General features: G+C 38.1%; 1 protein-coding gene across 4 annotated transcripts in view; it reads left to right on the forward strand.

Moving 5' to 3' along the window:
- ZNF366 (zinc finger protein 366) overlaps nucleotides 1-21,712 on the forward strand; it is a 33,134-nt gene extending 11,422 nt beyond the window's left edge. For 2 of the 4 annotated variants that reach the window (XM_027883488.1, XM_027883497.1), the window contains exons 2-6: nucleotides 4,110-4,179; nucleotides 8,666-9,994; nucleotides 12,085-12,276; nucleotides 17,892-18,066; nucleotides 19,962-21,712. In XM_027883488.1, coding sequence (XP_027739289.1) covers nucleotides 8,696-9,994; nucleotides 12,085-12,276; nucleotides 17,892-18,066; nucleotides 19,962-20,497 — 2,202 coding nt within the window. In that variant the 5' untranslated portion in view covers nucleotides 4,110-4,179; nucleotides 8,666-8,695 and the 3' untranslated portion in view covers nucleotides 20,498-21,712. The remainder of the gene's footprint in view (nucleotides 1-4,109; nucleotides 4,180-8,665; nucleotides 9,995-12,084; nucleotides 12,277-17,891; nucleotides 18,067-19,961) is intronic. The other 2 variants (XM_027883506.1, XM_027883514.1) reach the window with 1 other exon arrangement.
- The last annotated feature ends 5,080 nt before the right edge of the window (nucleotides 21,713-26,792 follow it).

A 26,792-nucleotide genomic window follows, 5' to 3' on the forward strand; every position in this document is an offset into this window, starting at 1 on the left:
AATGTACATTCATTTTGATATTATTTTAAAGTATTTGCTTTATTACAATGAATACCAAGGTAACTGTACTCAATGATAATGCTCATAGTGTTTTTTTCTCCAAAATGAGTACAAAACCAAGTTACATGCATATCCAAGATGATTTCAAAAGCTACTTTACAAGGCAGTGCAGACAAATGAGTATGCTTACTAAACTCCTGTATTTCCCAGCTAAAATAAAACAAAAATTGTGCAAGTAAAATGTTAAAATTTGGGAATAACAAAGACAGTGCAGGGAGGCTATTTCTATTGCACAGTTTTCTGAGAGAAGACACATTTCTTTGTATTGGTGTCATCTCTCAGATTATATTAATGCAACTACAGTGGATAGAAAGCCCTTGGAGCAGAAGGAATATCTAAAATGTTAGAACTTCAATCATGGAGCAAGAAAGTTGCCAAAATAGTAAATTAAGGAAAAAAATTATTTAATAAATAAGGTATCTTTGAAAGTTCATTGCTTGTTTCATGTGTTTGCTGTGTCATGTTAAGATGTCAGATTTTTTTAATCTAAGTCTCCTTGTTGTGTAATTGCATGATTTACATTGTTTGTCTACAAATATTACCATCTTTTACCTTCTGAGGATATAAGTATTTCTTTCATTTGACTGTGGCATAGATGGTTCATATCTCATTGGACAATAGAACCCATAACAAAAAAAATTCTAAGAATTACTTTCAGACTTCATTGGTAGTCTTCCCATAAACCTTAATGAGCTCTGATTATGTCCTAAGAAGAATTATAAAGGTGATCACTTTACTAAGCATTTACTGAGAAGAAAACCCCCCACATTTCTTGGTGGAAAGAAGTTTTAGCTTGAAGCCTGATACCAGTAGACGAAGGTAACTTCCCAGGGAGAAGTGAAAAGACAGCAAGCTCCTTAGTACTATCAAACTAATGTAGGAAAAAAAACCCTGATCTGGGCCACTTCTCATTTCAGTCATTCCAAGTCATTTTCATGAACAATTGTTTACTTGTTTTCAATTCCAATTCTATTAGTGATGGTAATCCAAAAAGGGAAGAGGGATATATATGACAGTATTTTTATCTTGATAGTGTTCTCCATTTAAGCAGACATATGTCTTACAAAAAGCAAGGGGCAAGAAGCCTGATGTCAGTAGACAATTAAGCTAATGGTTAAATCATGGACTTCATTTGACACCAGGCCTACTTGCATGCGAAAATGAGAAAACTTTGTAGAAGTGTTATCAAAAAAGATTTGACTAAACTCAATGACTCTTATTTCCAGCTCAGGCTTGTTTTGCTAAAGGCTTCTACAACATTTGTGTCTCTCTGTAATCAGTCTGTGCACTCACTGGTTCTGGATACTTTCCCTACATCCATATTTATTTTTACCAGGTAGTCCAAAGTTTTGTTTTCTCTCATCTCCAGACTGAGGCAAACAAAGCACTATCTTAATTTAAAATATAAATAATATTTTAGGTTAGCTTCAAAGACTGTAGCATAAAAACTTCAAGGCTGATTTGTGTATGTTAACATATATTTAGTTTATATATAACATGCACACAGTTTATATACTCAGACTGAATATATTAACATACACTCAGTATACGTTAATAGAGTCAATTTTTCAAAAACTGTGTGCTTGAAATGTGGATATTTATGTGTAGAGAACATGGATAGAAAATACAGCTTGCACAGACTTCTCTAAAGAATAGGACAGTAGGGTTGACACTGATTTTAGAGAAGTTCTGGTATGGGTTTGAACATGATCTTTTACCTTCCACCTAGAAGGGTTCATGCTGCCACTGAAGGAAAGGAAAATTGTAAGTAGGGATCAGATGTGTACTAAGTGAAAATGGTTATCAGTAATGGATATATTCACATTTATATATGTATTTTTGGCATTTCAAAGTCTGACAGATAACTCAAAGCAGCGTGTGCTTTGTTAGGGAAGACTTTTTCACTACTGACATTAAATGAATTCATTGTAGTAAAGTTTCTTTGTCAGATCCTGAGACAGATGCAAGTTTTGCATGAATAGCAAATGAGAGAAAACTATATAAATAATTTGGTGCTTAGTTCAACAGCTGTATGACTGAATACATCTAAAAACATAACATATTTGGAAGTACAGACTGAGAGCCCATTAAACATATTAAGATAATGATAATTATTACCATAATAACAGCTGAAAAAAACCAGTGATTGAAAAAGCCCCAGACGGTGGTTCAATAATGCTGAAGCTCACAAACTGCTCAACTTTAGCTCAAGAAATGTAATAATGTTAAATTTGTCACTAATCCTTCCCACATCCAACACTAACAGCTGTAATTTTCATTCTTTCCTTATAGATACCAGTATTTGAGGCCTCAAGAGGAGAGTAAACATGCGCTGTTAAGGGGCATGGTTCTGTAGTCCTACACATTCAATTAAACTTGGAACCTTTCTTCCAGTTAGGAGAAGCTTTTAACCTATTCAGCCACCTTTAGACTTCCTCCACTTTCATGTTTCACCTTCTTCTGAAAGAACAAATACAAGAATGAACCTCCTGACAAAGTAACCCGTTTCCTTTTGTCAGAGGGTACATACCACTTTTGCTCATCTTGGCCTCCCTCCTGGTTTTATAATTATGTTGCCCAAGAGCAAGATCACAACAGTAGTAGGCAGTGTTTAACTTCAAGAAACTTCACAACCTCACATTTTTGTGTCTGGACATATTATTAATCTACAGACAGAAGGCATTTTCATACAGGAAGCAGAATCTTGGTTCTACTGAAGTCCAAAGAAAATTTACTGTTGACTCCACTACAGAGTATTAGCTGGACACTGTAACAATCCTTGTAGAGTAATTAGCAGCATTTCCATACTTTTTAAAATTCTTTGTCTGTAGAAATGAGTGAACGTGAGAAAGTAAATGGTGATTCATATTCTTTATTAAACTCTCTTCCTCTTTGATGGAAGTCAACAACATTATTAGCTGCTGCATAGGTATTCTATTTTGGAAATACCTCAACAACTTTCTGAACTCACTGTCACATTCCTTTTGTTGTTTTGAAAGGACAGGAAGAGCTAATTTGTGGTTCTATTTTTCAAAATAGTGTATTTCCAAATATACTTTTTCACATAAAGAAAGTGTGAGAATGTCTGTCTCTTCTAAAGACATTGACTTTTTAATAAGCTCTGGAGAGCTAGGTTTTTTTGGGGGAGTGTTATATTTAAGTGATTATACAGCATGGAAATCTGTGTCTCAATGAGTTTTCCAGACCAAATTTTCAAAACCTAGGAGCTGAAATATTACTGATGAAAGCTAGAATTTTTAATGACCATCCAATGTTTAGAATCACTCTACATAGCACTACATTTTAAATATGAAGTTCTATAGAAAGAAAGATGTTTTAAAGTGCTTGTATAAGAAACAAGCACTTTATAGTAGGCCCCTAGGTGGTATTTAAATATTAAAATATTTAAATAAAAAGAAATACCAAAATAATATTAACAAAAAAAGAAATTCATCCCCTCATGCCAATTTGTTGTAGAGTATTAAAATGAGAGCAGCTACTGCACAGTTAGATAGAAAAAAAAGTATTGGGAAACTATTAAAAACTTTGAAGTTCTCCACTGAAGTAATTTAAAGACTCTCCTCTCATTTCAGAGAATATTCTGAGTTGAAAGGTACCCACAAGGAATGTTGAGTCTAAAGTGAACGGCCCATAAAGAGCTTAAACTCAAAACCTTGCTGTCTTTAGCTCTATGCTCTAACCAGTTGAGCTAATCTCAGTCTTTCTGTTCCTTAACTGCTTCTTGCATCGTGATCACATCTGTCATCTCTTCTATGGTTTCATCAGAACTCATGTTTTTATGGAATTCAGTTCTGGACAAGGTTAAGATCACACCTCCCTTCAAATTAGCAAGGTTTTGCCGGCAGAATGAAAGAAGAAAGAATTAATTTGTACATTATACGTGTTGGCAGATTAAAGGGGGAAAACAAAGCAATACGGTGATCCATATATATAGACTTCCCCTTTCCTTTTCAGTGCTCTTGTGTTGGATTATATAGCACCTCTCTGATTGTGCTGGTCACTGACTATTTAAACACTTTCCCTTGCAGGCTTGGTCCTGTGGTGCATGTAGCTGTGGACAGTGGAATTAACCCCTATGCTCAGTGAAAGCACTCAAAGGTTAGTAGTGCAAGGAAATTATTTCTTTTTAGTCATTTCAAGGAGTTCTACAGCCTCTGCCATAACTGTGCATTCCAGAAAGAATGGAACTTTGCACAAAACTGGTTGTGGAAGAAGGGAGTAATAGGCAGACAAGAGAGCAATTAGGCACAACTCACTGTCATCTCAGTGTATTTTTGGCAGCATTTCAATAATCCAACAAAAATATTAAGTAACATAGCTGGTTCTCAGTTGATTCTGAAGAATAATATACCCATATTGCTGAGAAAAAATCAGACACACAAGTTGAAAGATATTTGAGGGACAGACCCAGGAAGGGAAGATTTTGGGTTTACAAGCGTATTTTGTGTTCAAATGGTGTTTTACTTTGTTAAAAATGGTTTTTAAAGTTTGTGGTTTTTTTTTCTTTTGGAAAGAAGTGAAGAATTTTTCAATATTTGGGGAATTCCCTTGTCTTTCTCCTTTCTCCTAAAGTTTTCAAGATCTAAGTGTTCCTTATTTTTATCAGGGAGTTAGGGTGACAAGGAAACATAGTAGAATGAACACTCAATCAAAGTCCTCTCCGACTGAACATGCACACATATATATTCCATATGTATGCATACACACAAACATAGGTGTGCAGGTTTGGGTGCCACAATAGAAGAATGATACAAAGCTAATAAAGAGTGCACAAGAGAGGTCTATAAAGATGGTGAAGGGTCTTGAGGGGAAGCCTGATGAAGAGTGGCTGAGGTCACGTGGTTTGTTTAGCCTGAAGATGAGAAGACTGAAGGGAGACCTCATTGCAGTCCACAGCTTCCTAGTGAGGGGAAGAGGAGGGGCAGGCACTGATCTCTGCTCTGTGGTGACCAGTGACAGGACCCGAGGGATTGGCATGAAGTTTTGTCAGGGGAGTTTTAGGTTGGATATTAGAAAAAGGTTCTTCCCCATAGGATAGCTGGGCACTGAAACAGGCTCTCCATGGAAGTGGTCACAGCACCAAGCGTGTTCAAGGAGTGTTCGAACAATACTTTCAGGCACATCATGTGATTCTCAGGGTGCCCTGTGCAGGGCCAGGAATTGGACTCAATCCTTGTGGCGCCCTTCCAAATAGGATTCTTTATGATTCTATTATTCTATATTGTGTACATATATGCATGCTATTTCAAGTCAGTGAGCTAAAAACTGAAAGTCAAGTTATGGTATAATTATTAGATACTTGTCCAAGATGTAAAAATTTTTTAAACTTTTTCCTCTATCCAATGTATTTTTGAATCGCAAATTTAGAGATCCTTCAATTTTTGCTTCAATTAATACCCCTTCTTTGTCCATTGTTTGATCCTTTTGTCTAAATTTTCTGTTGTAAGGTTTTGTCACTGAGCTTCACACTTTATCTCAAAGATAATTCCACAGTCTATGCCTTCTAAAGAAACAATGTGTTTGCAGGAAGTTTTTTAAAATGTCTTCTCTTCCCCATGGCCTAACTAGGTCACAGAGATCTGCTTTTATCCATCTTTATAAGAAGGTTTATCAAGCATGGAGCTTCCTTAAAAAGAAATAGGAGTGTATTTAGCACTCCATTCACCTTCTTACTCTCCACCTAGTATTTCCAAGAATGATCTTATAAATAGCATCAACATTTCACAGGGGTAAAGGGAAAATGTGTCTAGTTTTCCAGCCTAATCTCTACCTGGTTGGCTAGATACGTATACACAAACACACATTCATGTGAGTGCATCCCTCAGGAGGGCTACAAGGATGTCATGAGGTTATGCAGGGAGAAAACTGGAAGGGCCAAAGCCCAGTTAGAACTTAATCTGGCTACTGCTACAAGAGACAATTAAAAATATTTCTGTAAATACACTTATACCAAAAAAGTGGGCTGAAGAAAGTCTTCATTCTTAATAGATATGGGGTGAAAGATAGCACCAAAGGGTGAAGAAAAGGCTGAGGTACTTTGCTTCAGTCTTTAATAGTCAGACCAGTTGTTCCTAAAGAACCCAGGACACTGAGCTGGAAGACAGGGACAGGGTGCAGAATGAAGTCTCCATAATCCAAGGGGAAATTGTCAGCAACCTGCTACACCACTTAGACCTCTACAAGTCTATGGGACCAGATGGGATCTGCCCCGGGTCCTGAGGGACCTGGTGAAAAAGCTCACCGAGCCATTTTTCATCATTTACTGGCACTTCTGGCTATTTGGGGAGGTCCCAGTTGGCTGGAGGTCAGCAAATATGACTTTCATCTACAAGAAAGGCTAGAAGGAGAGTTTCAGAGCAGATCATCCTGAGCACCGTAACACAACATGTACAGGGCAACTAGGGGATGTGGCCCATGGGTTTAGGGAAGGTAGGTGCCGCATGACCAGCATGATCTCCTTCTACGACCAGATGACCCTACTAGTGGATGAGGGAAAAGCTGTGGATGCTGTCTTCCTGAACTTAGGAAAGCTTTTGATGCAATTTTGCACAGTATTCTCCTGGAGAAGTTAGCTTCTCATGGCTTGGACAGGTGGACAGTTTCCTGGGTTAAAAAACAGTCAGGATGTCCAGGCCCAGAGAATGGCGTTGGATGCAGTTACATCCAGCTGGCAGCTGGTCAACAGTGGTGTTTACCAGGGCTCAGTGCTTTGTCGAGTCCTGTTTACTATCTTTACTGAATGAGGGGTTTGAGTGCACCCTCAGTACATTTGCTAAGTTGTGTGGGAGTGTTGGTTTGCTGGAGAGTAGGAGGGATCTGTAGAGAAATCTGGACAGGTTGGATTGATGGGCTGAGGCCGATGGGGTGAACTTCAAGAAGACCAAGTGCTGGGTCCTGCGCTTGGGTCACAACAACCCCAGGCAGCTCTACAGGCTGGGGACACAGTGGCCGGAAAGACATCTAGCAAGAAAGGATCTAGGGGTGCTCATCAACAGTGGCTGAACATGATCCAGCAGTGTGCCCAGGTGGCCAAGAAGGCCAGTGGCATCCTGGTTTATATCAGCAATAGTATGGCCAGAAGGACCAGGGCAGTGGTTCTCCTTGGCACTGGTGAGGCCCCACCTCAAATCCTGTTCAATTTTGGCCACTCACTGAAAGAAGCACCTTCTGGAGCTGGAGCTTGTCCACAGGAGTAAAATGGTGGTGAGTCTGGAGCACAAGTCTGAGGAGGAGTGCCTCTTTTTTTTTTTTTTTTTTTTTTTTTTTTGGTTTTTTTAGCCTGGAGAGAAGGAGGCTCAGGAAAAACTTTATCACTTTCTACAACTACCTGAAATGAGTTAGTGAAGTGTGGCTTGGCCTCTTCTCCCAAGTAACAAGCCTTAGGACAAAAGAAAATGACCTCAAGTTGGTCCAGGAGAGGTTTAGATTGGATATTAGGAAAAAACCTCTTCATGTATAAAGCGGTCATGGACCAGATCAGGCTGCCCAAGGAAATGACTGAGTTACCATCCCTGGAGATATTTAAAAGATGTAGATATTGGTGCTTAGGGACATGCTTTAGTGGTGGACTTGGCAGGGATGGGTTAATGGTTGGACCTGATGATTTTAAAGGTCTTTTCTAACATAAAGGATTCCATGATGCAGTGATTCTAGAAAGCCAAGGGAAAAGGTAGCATCCTTATTTAAGATGAACCAAAATTTACAACCAGTGTTTTAGATGAACCCCAGATCCAGAAGAAGACATCTGAATGATCAGTGGAACCTAAAATTTTGGCAGAAGAAAATTATTAATCTACCTTTGTTGATATTAATTCTATATTTGGTTTTATAGTGGAGATTTTGCCCACCTGTTTAGAAACAAAAAACCCCTATTAATGTGAATGTAATTTGGAGAGTTGTCAAATGTCTTTCCTCCCCTAAATCTGCCAGGTAAATATCTCTGGGATTAAAACAAAGAAAATAAATTAATCTCCGCCTTCTTATTACAATACAAAGTGAGAGAAGTCAGGAAACACAGTGCAAAATCTAATGGTACACAGTGTCCTTAGATCACTTGGCCATTGTTTTCTCTTACAGTAGCACATGTTAATGATACAAAGAAGTTTAATATTTTTTGGCTTTGGCCTTTCATGTCACAACCATAATAAATGTCCACATTGCTGTTTGTATTGCCATATCCTTTAGATGCACCGCCAATTTCTAGAGCCTGTGCTTGCACAGCCAAGAACAGAATTTTGCCCACAAACAGCCTGACTGAATTAAATTAAGCAGAAATACTGCCATACAGATTCATCTGTGAAGTAGTTGTCATGGTACAGAATATTTCTGTTGTGAGGATGTTGTGTGGGTCAGACTTGATTTAAACAACTAAATCTGCTGCAAGAAGACCAAAGCCTTTTTGTTCTTCACTAGGCAACTTAGTTCTTCTTCAAAAACCCTTTGTCTTAGATAGGTTGAAGACATTCCTGTTTGTTTTTAATTTAAAAAACCCTCAAACTTTCAAAAAAATAAAATAGTCAATAAAATGTTAAACCCAGAAGAACAGAAAGAAATAAAGGGATTTGGGTTTTTTGCTTATTTTAAGGAATTTGGGCCACAAAGAAAAAAATCTAGTATGATGAAGAACGAAGAATCGAGTTTTAATGTGGACAATGCCCAAGCCTCTCCCTTCTCCCGCTGCCTGCAGCCACTCAGCCGCGTTACAAAGCCACACAGAACAACTCCATTTGATGAAGAATTCAGAACACACCTTTCACATTTCCGCTATGGTCCTCCTCCTCTTGAAAACATGGAATCTTTCCAGGGCTCCTTGGAAGGAGGGTCTCGGAAACGCAAGAGTATGCCAACAAAAATGCTGCCTTCCATCACCCTTGAGGATTCCTCATCACCACTAGACAGATCTGAAGATCACAATAACATAGGCCCTTCCAGTCTCCCCTTGGTGTTCGAACAGCCAGCACAGCCCAAGTACAGCTCCCAGATGATTGACCTCTGCAACTTTGGTTTTCAATTCTACCGAACTCTGGAGCATTTTGGAGCCAAGCCCATTAAGCAAGAACCAGTGAAGCCCAACATGGCATGGCCCAGTAGCCCAGCATTCATGCAGGCTCCTTACACTTACTATCCTAAAGTCCACCCTGGCTTAATGTTTCCTTTCATTGTACCACCAAACTTTCATTTCAGGAATCCCTTTCAAATGAAAAGACCTCCAGAACCATCCTTCAGGAGGGCTGAAGTAAGAGAAAGTGGTGAAAACAAACAGAAAGTTGAAAGAGTAGATGTCAACCTTCAGATAGATGACAGTTACTATGTCAATGTGGGGGGCGAACAGAAACGCTGGCAATGTCCCATGTGTGAGAAGTCCTATACATCCAAATACAATTTGGTCACCCACATCTTGGGGCACAGTGGCATTAAGCCACATGCTTGCACCCGATGTGGCAAGCTTTTCAAGCAGCTGAGCCACTTGCACACACATATGTTGACACACCAGGGCACTCGGCCACATAAGTGCCAGGTGTGCCACAAGGCTTTCACTCAAACCAGTCACCTTAAGAGACACATGATGCAACACAGTGACATCAAGCCTTACAACTGTAGGATCTGTGGCAGAGGTTTTGCCTACCCCAGTGAGCTGAAAGCACATGAGTCTAAGCACGAGAGTGGCCGCGAGAACATTTGTGTGGAATGTGGTCTGGACTTTCCAACTCTGGCCCAGCTGAAGAGACACTTAACCACCCACCGTGGCCCTATACAGTACAATTGCACTGAGTGTGATAAAACCTTCCAGTACCCAAGTCAGCTGCAAAACCACATGATGAAGCACAAAGACATCCGCCCATACATCTGCACGGAGTGTGGCATGGAGTTCGTGCAGCCCCACCACCTGAAACAACACTCCCTAACTCACAAGGTAAGCACGGGTTGCACTCTCATCTTGCATTTAAGGGTAGCAGGACTATTACAGGCTACTAAAGTATCTACCTCTTTGGAAAGAGGAGAGACCATACAGCCTCATGTGGCCTTTTGCCAGCTTTTGCCATACTGACACAGAGCAGAAACCCCAGCACTGTTGGCAGTACTACAATCCAGATGTCTCTGTCAGTCTTAAGAAAGTACGCACAAACTGACTTCCTTATAAACAGGAGTTCAATTAAACCACCTGTATTACTTTCCAAAACTGTATTCACATCTCTCTGTTTCTGGCTTCTATCTTTGGAATGACTTTTCTGTAACATAACATAATTTTGCAGATCTGTATAGTAACCACCACCCTCCCTGCACCCAAAAATTTAAAAGAAATTTTTTACTGAAACCCAGTTCTGCTGCTTTGTTCTCTTAATCGGGAACTAGGTGAGCTTGCAGTAAACTGCAGGAAAATAAAGTATATTACTACTCATCAGATTTTGAAGAACTATTATAATGGGAGAATTTAAACCCAAAAATCCTAAGAAAAAATTCCCCTTTGTGCATATGTTATCCAGAATTCCAGTTAATAGAAATGGACAAGCAGGACCATAATTGCAGACAATTCTTATCAAGTGGTGGTCTTGCCACTGCTGACAATAGTGACAACAGAGTTAGTTTAGAGTAGTAGTAAACTTTGGAACACTTTCAGAAAGATTGCTTTCAGAAATAGGGAAAATGTAATTGTTCTGTTCAAGAAGCTTGGAAATTGACTATCCACCTTTATAAAACTATTGTTAAGACAAGTCAAATCCTCTCACTTTTAAAAAAAATTGCTCCCAGATTTGAATATTTTTCCTTTAATTCTTGAATTTTGGCTTTTATATGAAAAACATAAAAAAATACAGAAAGCTACAGCATTTTAGTTTTAGGGACATGTTTTCTTTTAAAAACTAACAACCTCTAGTATAACATTTGCTTTCCTCCTTAATGATTAGGGTTTCTGCTTTTCTTGGAGATTCTCTGGTCTTTGGATTTACCATGCAAAATTCTACTAGTTGAAGACTTTAGTCACAGGAAATGAAATGCCCCTGAGCCTTTACAGAGCTTCTGCTTCTTTGTCCACAGCTGCAGGTGGATTCTGTGTTGTGAACACACTTTACAATACTTGGCTCATGAAACCAAGCCTCACATCAGATAAGGAGACACACAAAACTGCTGGTGATGTTCACAGTTTTAGCTTTTAAATTAACTATGAAAAACACTGACAGTGGCTTCATGTCTTTGTAAATAGACCTTGCAGGAGGATTAATTGCTCTCAGCACCTCACTAGTAAATCCTCATTACCTTCAGTAAGTCATACTCAAACTATTAAGATGTTTGGTGGCAAATTCTTTGATTTTCATAATATCTGAATCACTTTTTGAGAAGCTGACAGTTAGATCACATGGGTATAAAAAGACTGAATCATGCATTAGAAAATTGAGTGTATGGTATAAAGGGTAATAAAAATGCTCTATAAACCTCAGATAAAAGGAGATCATTCCATTAGAGTTACTGCAAATCCCACTAAGAATAAACATGTTTTCTCCTCTTCTATGAATGTAAAATGTATAATCTTATTTGGTGCCATTGCTTGACAACTTCTCAGTTACTTCAGACTATTTCCTATAGCTTTCTGCAGAACAGGGTTATGTCTTTTTCATAATCCAATGCTGGTAATCAAATTATCAAAGGCAGGTACTACTTTAGTCTTATGACTGGTTAGCTTTTATTCTTGGTCAATAAATATACATATTTGACCAATACTTTACTTAAGTAGCAGAGTAAGACCGAAAAGCACTGACATGGACTATCTCATCAATTTGTAAACCATTATTTCATTAAGCTCATATTTTTGTTTACTTCTCTGCTTCTCAGAACCTTGTAAGAATTTCTCAGGAAAAATTACATTGGTACCTATTACTTGAATAAATGTTAAAATTGAAATAATTAATTATTTACTTTCCTAATGCAGAATGAACAATTCATACATTGCTGTAGTGATGATTAAATGATCCAGGAAACTTTCCATCTAGAGTTTTTGTTTCCTTGTAGGGCGTGAAAGAGCACAAATGTGGAATTTGTGGCCGGGAATTTACTCTGCTGGCCAACATGAAACGACATGTCCTGATCCACACCAATATCAGAGCCTACCAATGTCATTTGTGCTTCAAGAGCTTTGTGCAAAAGCAGACTCTCAAGGCCCACATGATTGTTCACTCTGATGTCAAACCCTTTAAATGCAAGGTAAGTGTATTTGGTGACAGAGGTGTTAATCCACTGTATATTTCTCTGATATTATCATCTTGTGATATCACAGAATTAGAAAAACAGAAGTTGTTAACACATACTGCATTTAAATCAGCATAAAGCATCCTGATTTTCTTTCTTTATCCAGGTTTTTCTTATGTAGTACAAAATAATAGAGCTAAATACCTGTGGTTTACTCCCTTCCTCTTCAACATCAGTAACTTTCATCCTCACATAGTTTAGGTTTTGTTTTTCTTTGTGAGCATTTAAGTGCCATAGAGGTTTGAGGACAAGCCAATATCTGACATTTTCTTTGTACAACCATCCAAACAGAAGTCTAAGTCCTTAATAGCTTGAAATACTGACTAAAACCATAATTCAAGTCATGCAGCCTGTAGAGGATCATAGAAAAGCAGCAGCCATGACTTCACACAGTGAGGCTATGCAACAGTTCAAGAAACTAGTCAAAAAACACCACAGCAAATTACATCTATAGAAGGGATTTGAATGGGCCAAATGTAGTTATCAGACACATCAGTATGCTAGCAGAACAACATCTGAGACTATCTGGCTTTTCTATGATTCTTTGCAAATTCCAGTTTGCTGCTTCTATGTAGTACATTGGAGGCTGGCATTCCCTTTCCATGTCTCTTCTCCTCCCTCCCCATGAAAATCTAAAACTTTCTTGACCCTGTTTAATATGTTCTTTATGAATGATTCATGTTTATATTCTTACTCAGTATTGAACACTACTTAATTCCTTTTTTTCTGCCTATATGATTCCTTACTGTAGCCATATCTTGTGAAGTTAAAGGTTGTGGATTTTATTCCAAATTTAATTTGCTCTAATAAATAGTAAATACAGAGCTGAACATATTACCCATTTTATGCATAAGATTGATCTGAAAGCAATTTCTAAAACTCTTTCATCCTACATCTTTATGGAATTGAATATTTTCTTAAAAGGAAAATTTCATCAAGAAACAGAGATGTATGAAAAATTTTAAATGGTATGATTTCACTTTCAAAAATTTAGAACTTCAAAATGTCATAGGAATACATAACATTCAGTGCTAATTTTAATAAGAAAATGTAAAAACAAATATCTCTGACTTCATCATTTTACTCTGTAATTTTATTTTGAAAAAATAGCAGCGAAGTTTTCTAAGTTTAGTGTTTTGGGTTTTTTCTAATTTATGACTATTTTATATACTCAGGCTTACATTGTTCCATATTGGTAAAAGAAATTTTTTACTGAAATGCTTGGGGAGTTTCATGTCAAGTCTGCTGGAGAGTTTTGTTCTTTGAGAACATCGGGAAACCTGTGTTCCTGTTCCCATGTGGTCAAAGTCCTCTTCTGACTCCTCAAATTTCAGAAAAGAAACTCAATTGTTTGATAAACTGTGGTGGGTGCAGTATGTGGACCAACACTATTTTTTGGGTATGTGCAGATTAGCTGGAAGGTTGTGTTCAGCTTAGTGTTTGATGACAGTAGACTATTAAAACTTAGAGATGGCAATAACTGGAACTGGGAAATGGAGTATCACTAGAATGTTTTCCAGCCAGTAACAAAAGCTCTGCAGGAACACCTGTTTTTCTTATTTTTTCACTTTTCTGTCCCCACCCAGTGTTCCTAGGAGGAAAGAAACAAGTAAGCATAGTGAACCTCTTTCTCCTCTGGCTGAAGGGGTATGAATCAACATCAGTGCCCCTGAGAGTTGATTGCAGCAGGAGATTGCAGCAAAAAGCAAAGACAATCAGCAATTGCTCTTTGGCATTAGGAACATCCAAACATTGCCTCTCTGACAGAGCCCTCAAAACACCCTTGAAAGCAAATATTTCTGGTTGGTACTTGGAGGGTTAAGGCAGTGACCAGATAGCGGCCTTTTGGCACCAAGCTCCTCCTCAGCAGAAGGAAGGATATAGCTGTATGAACAGCCTGCATAACAATGGCTCACATGTCCCCGGGGAACCGCCTGCAAATAGATTTCATCTTGCTTTCTCTTGTTCTTTTCAAAGCTTCCTGTTTTCTCACGGTCCTTTTGGACAGTTTACAGTCATTCTCTCTCTCCCTCTCTCTTTGAGGAAAGGAACACCCTTCTTATGAAGAAAAAAAAAAAAAAGAAGAAGAATGCAAAGGAAAGAGAGCACAGCAGCAGCCTTTCTACTTCACCACATGCAGTAATTTTCTTTACCTTTTTCTCACAGCGAAAGAAAACATGAGCTTTCCTATGAGTCTAATCACAGCTAAGCACAAACTATCAGAAGTGAGGGAGTAGCAAATAGTTGTCCCTTCGGTTTCCTCATTCAGCTGCAGCCTGTATCTGTGTTTGATTTCCCTTTGAAGAGTGAACTTCTCTGTAGCATTTTAAGTCCTGAGCCCACGTTGCTGTGTTTATTTCTGTTTTAAAACAAAAAAGACTGAAGAGTTATAAAGGTGTTACACCAACTGGTGCAACAGTGCTAATTCTGACTTGTAGAGGAAGGTTCCAGAAAATTTACTGTTCTTTTTAGTGCTGGAGTAATCAGTGTTTCAGACCTCCAACAAAGAATGCAATGAATTTTTTTCCAGCCCAGGCAAATACTCTTTGCAGTGGATATTTTGAACTCCACTTTTTTCCCATCTAAAATTGTGTGTTTTAATCAGGAGTTCAAAACCAAAGAAAATGTGACAGACAAGTACTTTGAGAAGAAACAAAACAGGCTGACAGATCTAGAGGTGTGATACTTCATGTGATATCTTAGAAAGACAAAATCTACAGTTGAACTAATGCAGGCTTCTTCTACATACTATACTGAAGTCCATTTCATCGGCCAGTGCAACAAAGTGTGTTCAGCAGACTTGCAGTTGTTTCTTCAAGGCTTTAATTTTATTTTGTCTAAAGTAGACAGCTGAACAAAAAGTCCCCAAATTCCTGACATCCCAAGTTTTCTTGCATAAAACCATAGCATCTCCCTGAGCACTATGGTGCTCTGTAGTGAGTTCTGCTAGAGCTCTGTCCCATGCAACTGTCATCTTTCTCACTCTGATCACCAGTGCTCACAACCCTGTCATGCCACAGAGAAAGAAAATTTTGTACAACCTTCTAGTTTGATCTGCAGTCTCAGGCTGTTCATTAAGCATTAGCTGTGTACCCCAACTAGCTTTGAGTTGCAATCTCCCAGTACGTGACTAAAAAACTGCTTCCTTTACGCTCCGTATCAGTCATCCAAAAAGTGTCTTGCACCTTTTGAAAAGGACCAGTTAAACAAAGACCATGACACACAGAAGCATCATTCTGAAACACAATTTTAATATCTGCAATTCTTTCATTTTCTTGCCACACCTCCCCCTTCTAGTGCCATTTCCTCATGTATCCAGAGCAGATTTCATGACAAGAACACATTACACATTCCTAAGGTATGCCTTACTTTGGGAAATGGAAAACCTGTCAACTTTATTCAGAGACAAAGAATTCTGTACTGTAAAGAAGTATCCTTTATGAAGTCCTTTTTCATTACAAAGAAAGACAAATAAATATTACCTTGGCAGAAGAAAATAAATCCTATTAGTTGAGCTTTAATACTCAAGAACTTATCATAAAGATATGGATTTGCATGAAGTACTCTAGCCACTCACCTATTCAACTGGATTTTCCTTGTCCACCAGTTTAGATAAAGAAATACAGACCTAGCTACAGGAAAGCAAGAGCTGGTGACAATATAGGTCAGCCACAATATAAGCAGATAACAAGAAGCCTTCAGCTAAGAGGTATTAGAAAGCTATTACTATTGGCCTTCTTGTGGCAGGAGTAATATTGACATATTATAGGTTGTTCTAACAGCTGTCAGGATACAATCAGCTGCTGTTATTCCTTGCAGATTTTCTAGGCTCATCAGTACTTTTCCTGTTTGTTTCTTCCCAGCACTTTCAGAGTGTTTCTTTGGTGCATTCATTTTTCTGAATATAAGCAATCCTACCTATTATCTTTTTTTGAATGCAAAGAAGAGATAGTACTCTTTCCTAAGTGGATGGGTGACCCTTGGAACCAGATATTTTAATTTTAAAAATTAAAGATTCATTTTCAGTGGCTTTTTTTCCCCTCCTACTATCCTGGAGAACACTTTGTTAACAAATTTATTTGCTAGTATGTTCATTTTAGGAAAATCACAGAGAGAAAAGCACAGAAGAAAATGTATGCAGCTGAAGCAAATAATTTTTTTACTAACAAGTGAATATTTCCAGAATCTTTCTTTTTGCAGCACTGAGTCAGCTCTACTTTTTATTGTAAAACAGTATGCATGCAAAGTTTTTGTATAAATGAACTGATTCAATTTTCCTTCAAGAGACAGTGTAAAAAGCAAAGCACATAGTACTGTTTCACCAACGATCATTCCACTATCTACATTTCATCCAGATGTTCCAGCTGATGACTTTCTGAATTTGAATCTACAAGTATAGTATCAGATGTTCTATAATATCTAAATAAATAAAATCAGAATTCAGATTATACAAATAATGTGGTGGCATCTTAGTAATTTCTTTTTAATAATTGTCTGCCAGATGATGACCCTGCTAGGTGGAAGTTTCAGTTATTCAGAAATAGATTCTGGCTCATATAGAAATAAAGACATTTTAAAAAATTAAAATCTGATGGTAGAACCAGTCAGGAAAAAAAAAATGGAGCTGAAGTAGAAAGCAAACACGGAAATTTGCAGAGGATGGAAATAGCCACTTGAATGTGAATAAAAGTATAAATCCTGATAAGGAAAGACCAGAAGACAAGTAAGACTAGACCCTTCTAATAGTGATGTCAAACTCTCATGTCTTGAGAATATATTTGTTTTATAAGAGCCCAGACTACAAAAGGAATCATCTAAATAAACAACAACAATGAAAAAACCCCGACCCTTACTGTTCCATCAAAGGAAAAACTGCAGGATCAATGGCTTGAGCTGGCAGGAACATGCTTCAGGGAAAGCTGAGTCATTCTTGCAGCCTCATGACTATTTAAATTCCAGCTTACTCACCAGAGACACCAAAACACAGAAGTTGATAAAAAAAAAGATAAAGAGATCAGAGAAAAAAGGTGAGCAAGAAACAAACTAAAATAAGGATTTGCTTTTTAAAGCTTTAAGCAAAATGAGCATCTGTTTAATTTCCACTTAAGGAGAAATAATATTCTGTTTGACAGTGCCACAGAAAACCTTAAGTGGTTTTATTTTGTATCTCCATCTCTGCCTGGCATTGTTCTTGATTAAAGGTTAGATTTATAAACTACAAATGAAATGCTTTGCCAGGGCAGAAAGTTATACTTTGAATGTCATCCAAGTTAAGAGCCTACCAGATTACTCACTTAGGTCTCTCCCTTCCTTACAATAACATTGCTTGGTTTTGGGGAATCCTTAACTGTGTGTCTTGGTCACCAAATTAAAAGAAAGCCAGCAGTGCAGAGGGTCTTAGATACTTAAACACATTCTTGTCTGTAGGATTATTGCCTGGAACTTTGAAAAACACATTGCAGCCAGAAGCTGCAAAGGCTCAAGTAGAGAAGTGTCCTATTTCCTTTTAAAAAGCTCTCCTTGTAAATACTAATTCAAACTAATAATTTTCTTTTTTACTGTTTTTACAGCTCTGTGGAAAGGAATTTAACAGAATGCACAATTTAATGGGACACATGCATTTGCATTCAGATAGTAAACCTTTCAAGTGCCTCTACTGTCCCAGTAAATTCACCTTGAAGGGGAACCTAACCCGGCACATGAAAGTCAAACATGGGGTCATGGAAAGAGGATTTCATTCTCAAGGTAACATTTTTCAGCAGGGTTATTTTCTGTGAGATCTGAAGATGCATATCAGTGAACCCAAATGGGCTTTGTACTATAGATCCATGAAGCCATACCATGGATCCATTGCCATTGCCAGTAATAGAATCCCATAAGCCTGGGAAGTTAAATTATATATATACTATATTACTATAGACTTACAGATCAGAGATCCCCAATAAATCATAAATTATTCTTAAATTGGCAGAAGCACAAAATCTAGAGCATTTATGGGTCTTGCTTGCTGCATCTTAGATTCCAGTCTGGAATGCAGGTGGAAGCCTGAATGTCTCTACATCCAAGAGCCTTGGTTCTTCTGTACTGTATTGGCATAGCTGATGTCAGGTGAAGGCCACAGACTCAAAACCCAATTTACAAAGGAGGACATAAACAGGAGATACTACTCCCCCATCTACAAGGATTTTTGACTACCCAGGGTATCCTCCAAAGCATTTTCTGTCTGCCACCTACCATGCACCATTCCAAAAGTCATCCTCATGTATGCACACATGTCAATGCTAACTAAAGAAGTGGAGGAATTAAGAAGGATTGTTTTGAAAGTTTGATTTTCCAAGATAATTTTTGTAAGATTTTGCAGATAAATAATTCTTTAATGGGGAAGATTTCTGGGTGTTCCTCAAATTCAAACATTAGGGAAGCCCAGCACATATGTAAAACACTTAATCTAATGACATTTGGCATAAAATTTACAAACATCCTAATAGGTAATGAAATAAGTGTTTTTTTCTGTAAATCTCCTACAAGCACCATGCTAGTTAGACAATTACTTGGAACTGGAGATTGCCTAAGAGCTTTTCATTGTGCGGGGATTCTGCATCCCTTGAGGTGTATCAGACAAGATAATTTGTAAGGCCTGCCTCCTGCTTATGAATCACTTTAACAAATACAACCTTTGGCAAAGTAGCATCTGTTATCTTGTGAGACTGCATAGATTCTTCAGAAATTGGATTCAATTACTGAGGGGAAAAAACAAACCAAAGAGAACAAAAACAAGTAAAGTACTGGCTTTTGTATATATTTACTATTTGGTGACATCCTCGCCCCAGTACTGTCACCAGTCTTTAATGAAAATGGTCTATGCCTACAGTATCCCAGTCTTGTTCAGTGCCTCCTGATGCCTGCAGTGTATTAGAGTCCACAGTTGCCTCCTGGGTAACATCTGTATTTCCAGTAGGAGGAAATACACTGACAAATATTAAGGCAAATCCGATCCAGGACTATATGCAGATTTACACTACAATGATTTCCTCAAGCTGAAGCACTATCTAATGCATAGAGCTTTTCAGTTGATTGGTTTCTCAGTGGATGAAAGGAAAAATTAAGGAGAGTGGAAGTCACAGACTGCTGAGAATTTACTGTCTTTTCATTCTTAAAGTATTAACTTTGAACTGGAGTGTTCGTAGAACAACTACATTAACACGATTTTAATATCTTTCATTCCTGTGGAAAAATAATATATAAAACCTGAACTTGGATTATGGACTGTAATGCTTTAGATCAAAGTTTTCACTTAAAAAAGAATAGGAAGGAGGAAGTGGGTAGGTTCACTTGCAAAAAATAGCTTACAAAAGGCCAGACCACTTCACTTTTTTCCTAGCTGCCTCATCTAGAGTCTGGCATGTATAACACAATGTTTTGTGTGTCCTGACCTGTCTGTGAAGTGCATAGAATAGCACTCTTTTTTTTCAGCATCTCAAAGGAGATGCCATGAGATACTTGGAGGTAGCTGGATGGAAGACAAAGGTAAAGTATGAACTATAAGGTCACCTCAGAATCTGTTTTTTAGCCATGTATCAAGTAGTAAAATTTCCCATATATAAATTTTTCCTTTTCTCCTCCCCTCAAACCACTGCAAGGTTTTGGAAGAGGAAGAATTGCTCTGTCCCAAACAAATGTGTTGAGAAGTCTGGAACAGGAAGAGCCCTTTGATCTTTCCCAGAAAAGCCAAGGGAAGGGAATTTCATTTCATTCTGATGGTGAGAGTGCCAAGGGAAGCTCATGCCAGGAAGAAGAGGAAGACAACTGCTGTGAGGCAGAGCGGTACAGCCCTGTCATGTATCATCATGATGACAACAAGCTGTATATGGCTCAAGATCTCTCTGGCAAACCTGAGAGCATGATGAAGGACTTCAGAGAGTCCTACTGCAATGAGAAGGAAGAAGTGCTAAGTGAGGGAGGACCGGGGAAGAGAATAGGAAATTCAGACAAAGAGGAGAGCCAAGGAGAGGGAGAGCTTGCAAACAACAAAGAGTGTCTCAGCTTTAGATCCTTTGAAAAGGCCAGACTTGGCCACTCTCTCTCTGATTACTTGTATTTCAAGCACAGGAGCAAGAGTTTGAAAGAATTGCTGGAAAGAAAAATGGAAAAACAAACAGTGCTTATAGGCATGTAAAATGGAAACTTTGAAACAGCTGGAAAATGCGAACCAAAGAGCTTTTAACATGAACTGTAACTTACCAAGACCTGGAAGTCTGTAATAGTTTTTAGAAATATACAAGGCAAATCAATAAAAATAATTTAGGATAAAACATGTACATTAAAAGTCAATGAGAAATGCAATAGATATTGAACAATAACACTTTTATGTTTATCCATTTGATGTAAAAGCAGACAATGGGTTAGGTACAGAAGTTTAATTTCTGTTATATGGGGATAGATACTTACATGTAATTTTCTAGTTAGCAGAAAGCAACATGCTTTAGCATCTGATTTATTGTCTGACTAGATATATATGAACACTTCTAGCCATATGTCTCAAAAACATTTGAAAATATTTCACATTATAAGCCAGAGTACTATTAAACATGACAAGCATGAAAATGCTGTCAACATTCAGAACTAACACAGCCCAAATACTTTGATTTACTGAAGTGACTCTTAATTCAACCACTTACAGTGAGAACTGGGAAATAAATTAAGAAGAAATACTAATGTCTTGGGAGGCAGTGAAGGGCAATTCTGTAAGGCTTTGAAAGGACTGGAATTTATTACAAAAGCTCTTCCTCTGGCACAAGGAATGTTCATGCTTTGTTTCAGTCAGTATGGCAGTAAGTGAAATAGCATAGACTGTGTTGACATTTCATTCTGCTGCCTGCTCAGACCAATACATCTAATGGGCAGCAGCAGCATGTAGCATTCACAACCTGTCTATAGTTACACATTAAGAAATATGAGTAATTGCACTGAAAAAACTATGCAGTTTTGCCATTTATCTCTTCCTTTTTTTTAGGACTAGTAAGGATGATTTTGAAATACACAGGTCTGATCAATTTTTATTTTAGAAGATAGAAATAACCCTTATAGGACAAGCAGTACCTCACAAACTGGTTTTCAATTTCCTCTTACTGAAGGCAGAAATTTTCCCTTATCAACGTGTCTTGAGGAGGCTCTAGTCCTTTCAGAAGAATTCACTTACTCTGTTTTTACCAAGTCATACCCAGCTTTTCATCCTCTGATTCCATACAATTACATGTTCATGATAAAGATGCTTAAAGCATATTCCATTCAACTTTTCATTATTTGCATGAATAGTTTGGCCAGCATAATAATTTCTGCGTCTTCAACATAGACAACAAACAGCTTTGCACCCTGCTAAATAAAAATTTAATAAGTCATAATATGTTACTCATGTCCTGCCCACATCCCAGCTTAAAAAGTTAAAATCCATATATATATATGTATATATGTATATACTCATAAAAATATGTATGTGTATATACATATATACACATATGTATGGTACTTCTCTTCCAAATATTACTGCCTTCTTCACTTACCTGCTAAGTTCTTGATTTGAAATACATTGCTATCATGTTCAATACATAGCAAGTTATAATTAAATACAGTCATATATACGTGGTTTGCTAAGACTATAGTCAAGTAGCTGCAGCTCTCTGCCACTATAAGAAAACACACACTTTTCAAACTAAAACAGTGCAGAAGTCTTTATTCCTTGAATAAAATTGGATTTGTGTAGTCCAAGGCTGGAGAAGGTGGTTTCATTTTCCAAGACTCAAACATGGCATAATAAATATTCCAAATGAAGATCAGAAAAAGCTGCTGATAAAAGAAACTGTAACATACAAGTGACTCTTCTAAAATGTGCATACCTTTTAAAAATATAAAGGGTATGCCAAACCGATGTGGAATGTAGGTCAGTTTAAACCTAGAATTAAAGAAGACTTTGGAAACTAAGTGAACTTCAGAGATACATAGCCATGTTTTTTCAGGAATTAACTGTTTTACCATATATGCTCTTCCTTGCCTCAACTGTACAATGACACTTCTTGAAAAAGGAGCCATCCTTCTTTCAAGGAAGACATTGTGGTCAGCAGAAGAATTAGAAGAAATTCAGAATAAGGAGTGTAACTGCATTCTTTCTTAGACTGTAGGGGAAATGATCAGGTAAAAATTCATCATAGTCTAGGAGATGGTCCCTTAGAAATGGGAACAACTCCTTCAGTTGCCTTCTTGGCACTATCTTGTCTCTGCCAGACGAAAGCTCCCATTTGAGAGTGTATACAGCCAAGGGTTGTGAGTCACTGTGTCTTAGAATTGTCTCTGTCTCGGTGGTGTAGTTTCTGGCTATGCATGATTCCAGACCAGTCCACTCCACTTTTGCTGCCATATTAGCTCTCATGATACGAAGAACAAACAAGGAATCAGAAATCTGCAATTTCTAGACTGGTAATCATGCAGATGGGTTGAATTTAACAAGTTCTTCACTTCTGTGGTGGGTAAAGCAGGATGGCACTCAGTTCTTCCATTGCAAAGCCTTGTTGTCTATTCATTGGAGAGTGCTATGGGACAGCTAAACAACCTTTACCAAGAAAGAAAGAAACAAATCATTACATATCAACAGCAGTTCAGGCAAATGGAGCAAAGGAGAAATTTCCAGCAGAGTTCAGCTCCCATCACAGGATGTTATTTACCTGGACTTTACCAAAGCCTTTGATACTGACTCCCATGGTGATCTCCTGGAGAAGCTGGCAGCCCACAGCTTGGATAGGTGCACTCTTTGCTAGGTTAAAAACTGGTTGCACAGCCAGGCCCAGAGAGTGGTGGTGAATGGAGTTACATCTAGCTGGCAGCCAGTGGAATGCAGTACTCCCCAGAGTACTGACGGCAGCCCTGTTTAATATCTTATTGATGATCTGGTTGAGGGGTTCAAGTGCACCCTCAGCATGTTTGCACATAACACTAAGTTGTGTGGGAGTGTTGGTGTGCTGGATAGTAGGAAGGATCTGCAGCGTGATCTGGATGGGTAGGATCAATGGGACAAGGCTAGCAGAATGAGGTTCAAAAAGACCAAGTGCTGAGCCCTGCGCTTGGGTCACAACAACCACAGGCAACATTACAGGCTGGCAACAGAGAGACTGGAAATCTGCCTGGTAGAAAAGGACCAAGGGGTGCTGGTTGACAGAGGCTGAATGTGAGCCAGCAGTGTGCCTAGGTGGCCAAGAAGGTCAGTGGCATCGTGGTCTATATCAGCAACAGGGTGGCCAGCAGGATGAGGGCAGTGATTGTTCATCTGTCCTCAACACTGGTGAGGCTCTATCTCTAATCCTATGTTCAGTTTTCGGCACCTCACTCAAAGAAAGACATTGAGGTGCTGGAACAAGTCCAGAGAAGGGCAATGAGCCAGGCACCATTCCTGGAGGTGTTCAAGAAACGTTCAAGAAATGACTGTGTGGCGCATAGTGCTACAGTCTAGTTGACCTCATGGTTTTCAGTCAAAGGTTGGACTCAATAATCTGAGATATTTTCCAACATAAACGCTTCTGTGATGCTGTGATTCTGTAACAACAAGAATTATGTCTACTGGAAGCATTAAGTCCAGAGTTCCCTTGTAGATCTTGTAAGAGAGTGTGCCAGTTGTGTCCTTGGGAAAGGAAATCATTGCAAACCACTCTGGATTGTCTAAATGGTTAACCTGAATTCTTTCAACCATACTGTCCCTGCAGTCAATTTACCCTCTTCTACAGAAGCACTTCTCACTGGAGCAAAAACACCTGACAATCACATACTATTTGCAAATAATTTCTAATGGGAATCCCTTTTCTCACATTTTTCCTAGAAAGCAGAGAATATTCCATTACAGTGAGACCTTGAGATTCTGCCCAGTCACAAAGTCACACTAAGCTAATTCATAAACACCCAAATGTAATTCATGCTAGAATAGTAAAGAACTCATCTAAAATTGTAAGTTACCAATAAGAGGAGTTGCAAACAAAACTATAGAGATAAGGAGACAGTGCCAAGTGACCCAAGAAAAGTGATTAGGAGATGTCAGTCCTCTCTGCTGTAGAACATAATACAAATGGGTCTAAGACACTTGTTACAAAGAGGTCTCAAGGGACAAATTAAAAGTGAAATAACAGCCTTCATTGTGAAGCACCTTGCTTTTCAAACATAAGTTATTTTCATGCTATTTACATTGGCACCACTTTAGGAACAGACAGTAACAGCCTTTGCTTTTTAATAGCTTTGAAAATGCTTTATAGAAATTTGCTCTCATAATGAAGCTATTTCCCATTTCTATTTTTCAAGGGATTAGCTTCCTTATTTTGCCTTGTATAGAGGCTCAGAAGTCCAGTGGAGACACTACCTGTGTCCTGGACCTTGGGGGATATGTTTTCTTCTTTTTCTGATTCCTGAGTTTATCTACCTTCTTCTTCCTGTGTTGTGGGAGGAAAAAAAAAAAAAAAAGTATTTATCTTACTGTTCTCTGCTACCTGCGTTTTCAGTGTGTGGTGACACATGAAACTAAAGACCACGCTCCAACATCTCTGTGTAAAATCCCATACATACCATTTCCCTGCATTGTTAGATGAAGTCTAGCTTCATCCTCTTGGAGAGCATAACAGCAAATAAGAGTGGCCACAAACTCGTACAGCTAAGATGCTTCGAGAAGCCATGATGAGGAAAGGTAAACTGACCCTACGATAATCAGTCTGGGCAAGTGAAGGCATGTGGTTTGTTAAATTATACGCTTTCCTGGTGTTAAGGGCAGCAGGGAGAACTCTGCAAGACACTTTAGAGTACAGTGGAGGAAAAGCTAAAAGCTGAGTTAGTAAAAATTAACGGTGAAGATAGAAAATATATTTATAGGGAAAGAGGAGTTGCAGGTGACCCTGGAACACGATATGTTGATTCTTGTCACCAGGACTCAGTTATCTCCTTGTGAATCAGAGTTTTCCTGGCTGCCAGACAGCCCTCAGTCTGTGAACGCAAAGACAGGTGCTCTCTGTTCAGAAACTCAATGGGTAAAAAACTTCATGATAGTATTATAACTGCTGTTTATCCTGTACTGTTTCTTCTAAAGTAAGTTAGTGGAAAGACCTGGAAATGCTATTGTACCAACCCTTTTACAACTCTGTGTTTCTCTACTACTTATTCTTTGATATCTCTCTTTATATGGTGCTGCTGGACTCTGCTGTTTTGAGTGTACAGTTAAGAAGTAATATAAGTAATGTATTTATTATTCCAAGAAGTTTTTAATAATTATTAACAGTTTTGAAAATAAGCCATGTCTGCTTAGCTGAACAAGATGTAACAGAGCTAACATTTTGTACTCCTAACAGATTTTGCGAACAATGTGTTGCATATTTATTTCACATAGAACATTGAGTTCCTATTTAAAGTCACAACTCAAGAAGTCAACCAGCTATATGTGAATATTTAGTTTCTGGCTTTCTATCTCATTAGTAAAAGCATGTATGATTTATTGTATTAATTTAAGCTAATAAATACATACCCAAAAAGCTGCTGTACTTGGTATTGAAATGGATCTGGAGTTCTTGGCATTCTAGGTATTTTATATAGTAAATGCTGATCTGACAAGGTCATACTTCACTTAGCATCACTGAAGAGTGGTTCTTGTAATGGGAAGCCTAAATCAGTGATAGACAATCAATTAGAAGACCAGAACAGAAGAATGACCAGGCTCGTTCTGATGTAGAGATATCACTTTATTATTACTGACTACACAGAGGACATAAAGAATGCTCTGGAATGATTATGTTATTTGTCAACTTGTCTTCAGGCAGGCCAAAAAGGAAAGACCATTATCTTAGAGACCTGCATGATGTAAAAAGAGAGGAAAAACCAATCAGATGTATTGTAGGATTGAAGTTAAGAAAGTATGAATACTTTTATAGATTAAGGAATAAGCAGGAGACTGAACTCAGAAACCCATTGTCACTGTTTTTAAATGAAAGCATCACTTTTAAGTGATGAATAAAGGCTTGAATTTTTTTGTTTTAATGACATCTTGATTAAATTGGCATTATCAGATTTCACAGAAAGCATTTGAAGCTGTTTATGAGCACAGAGAGAAAACAACTGGAATGTTTGCTATAAAACAAATCAAGTAATAACAAAAATAGAGATACTCTGTTTCTAATTCTCTGAGGTAAAAGCCTTAAAAAGTGCGCAAAGGCTTATGTAAATGCTAGAACTACATGCAGGAGGCTAAATAAAAAAGAACTAAGCCTTTATTTTCTCTCCTGTTTTCTTATTTTCTTTTTTTCCTCCTCATGCTTTGATGATGGGTAACAACTACTATTAGGATTATAAGCTACCTAGTTCATTCCCATGTGATTCAGTATCACTGAATCTTGAAGTTTCCCCTTTGTTTGGTCTTTTTCATAAATTTCTGGGTGAAAAATGACCTATGTTGTCCTATG

Source organism: Empidonax traillii, unplaced genomic scaffold (assembly GCF_003031625.1).
Source record: "Empidonax traillii isolate 1590-97213 ecotype Southwest subspecies unplaced genomic scaffold, ASM303162v1 scaffold8:size5222938, whole genome shotgun sequence".
Lineage (NCBI taxonomy): Eukaryota > Metazoa > Chordata > Aves > Passeriformes > Tyrannidae > Empidonax > Empidonax traillii.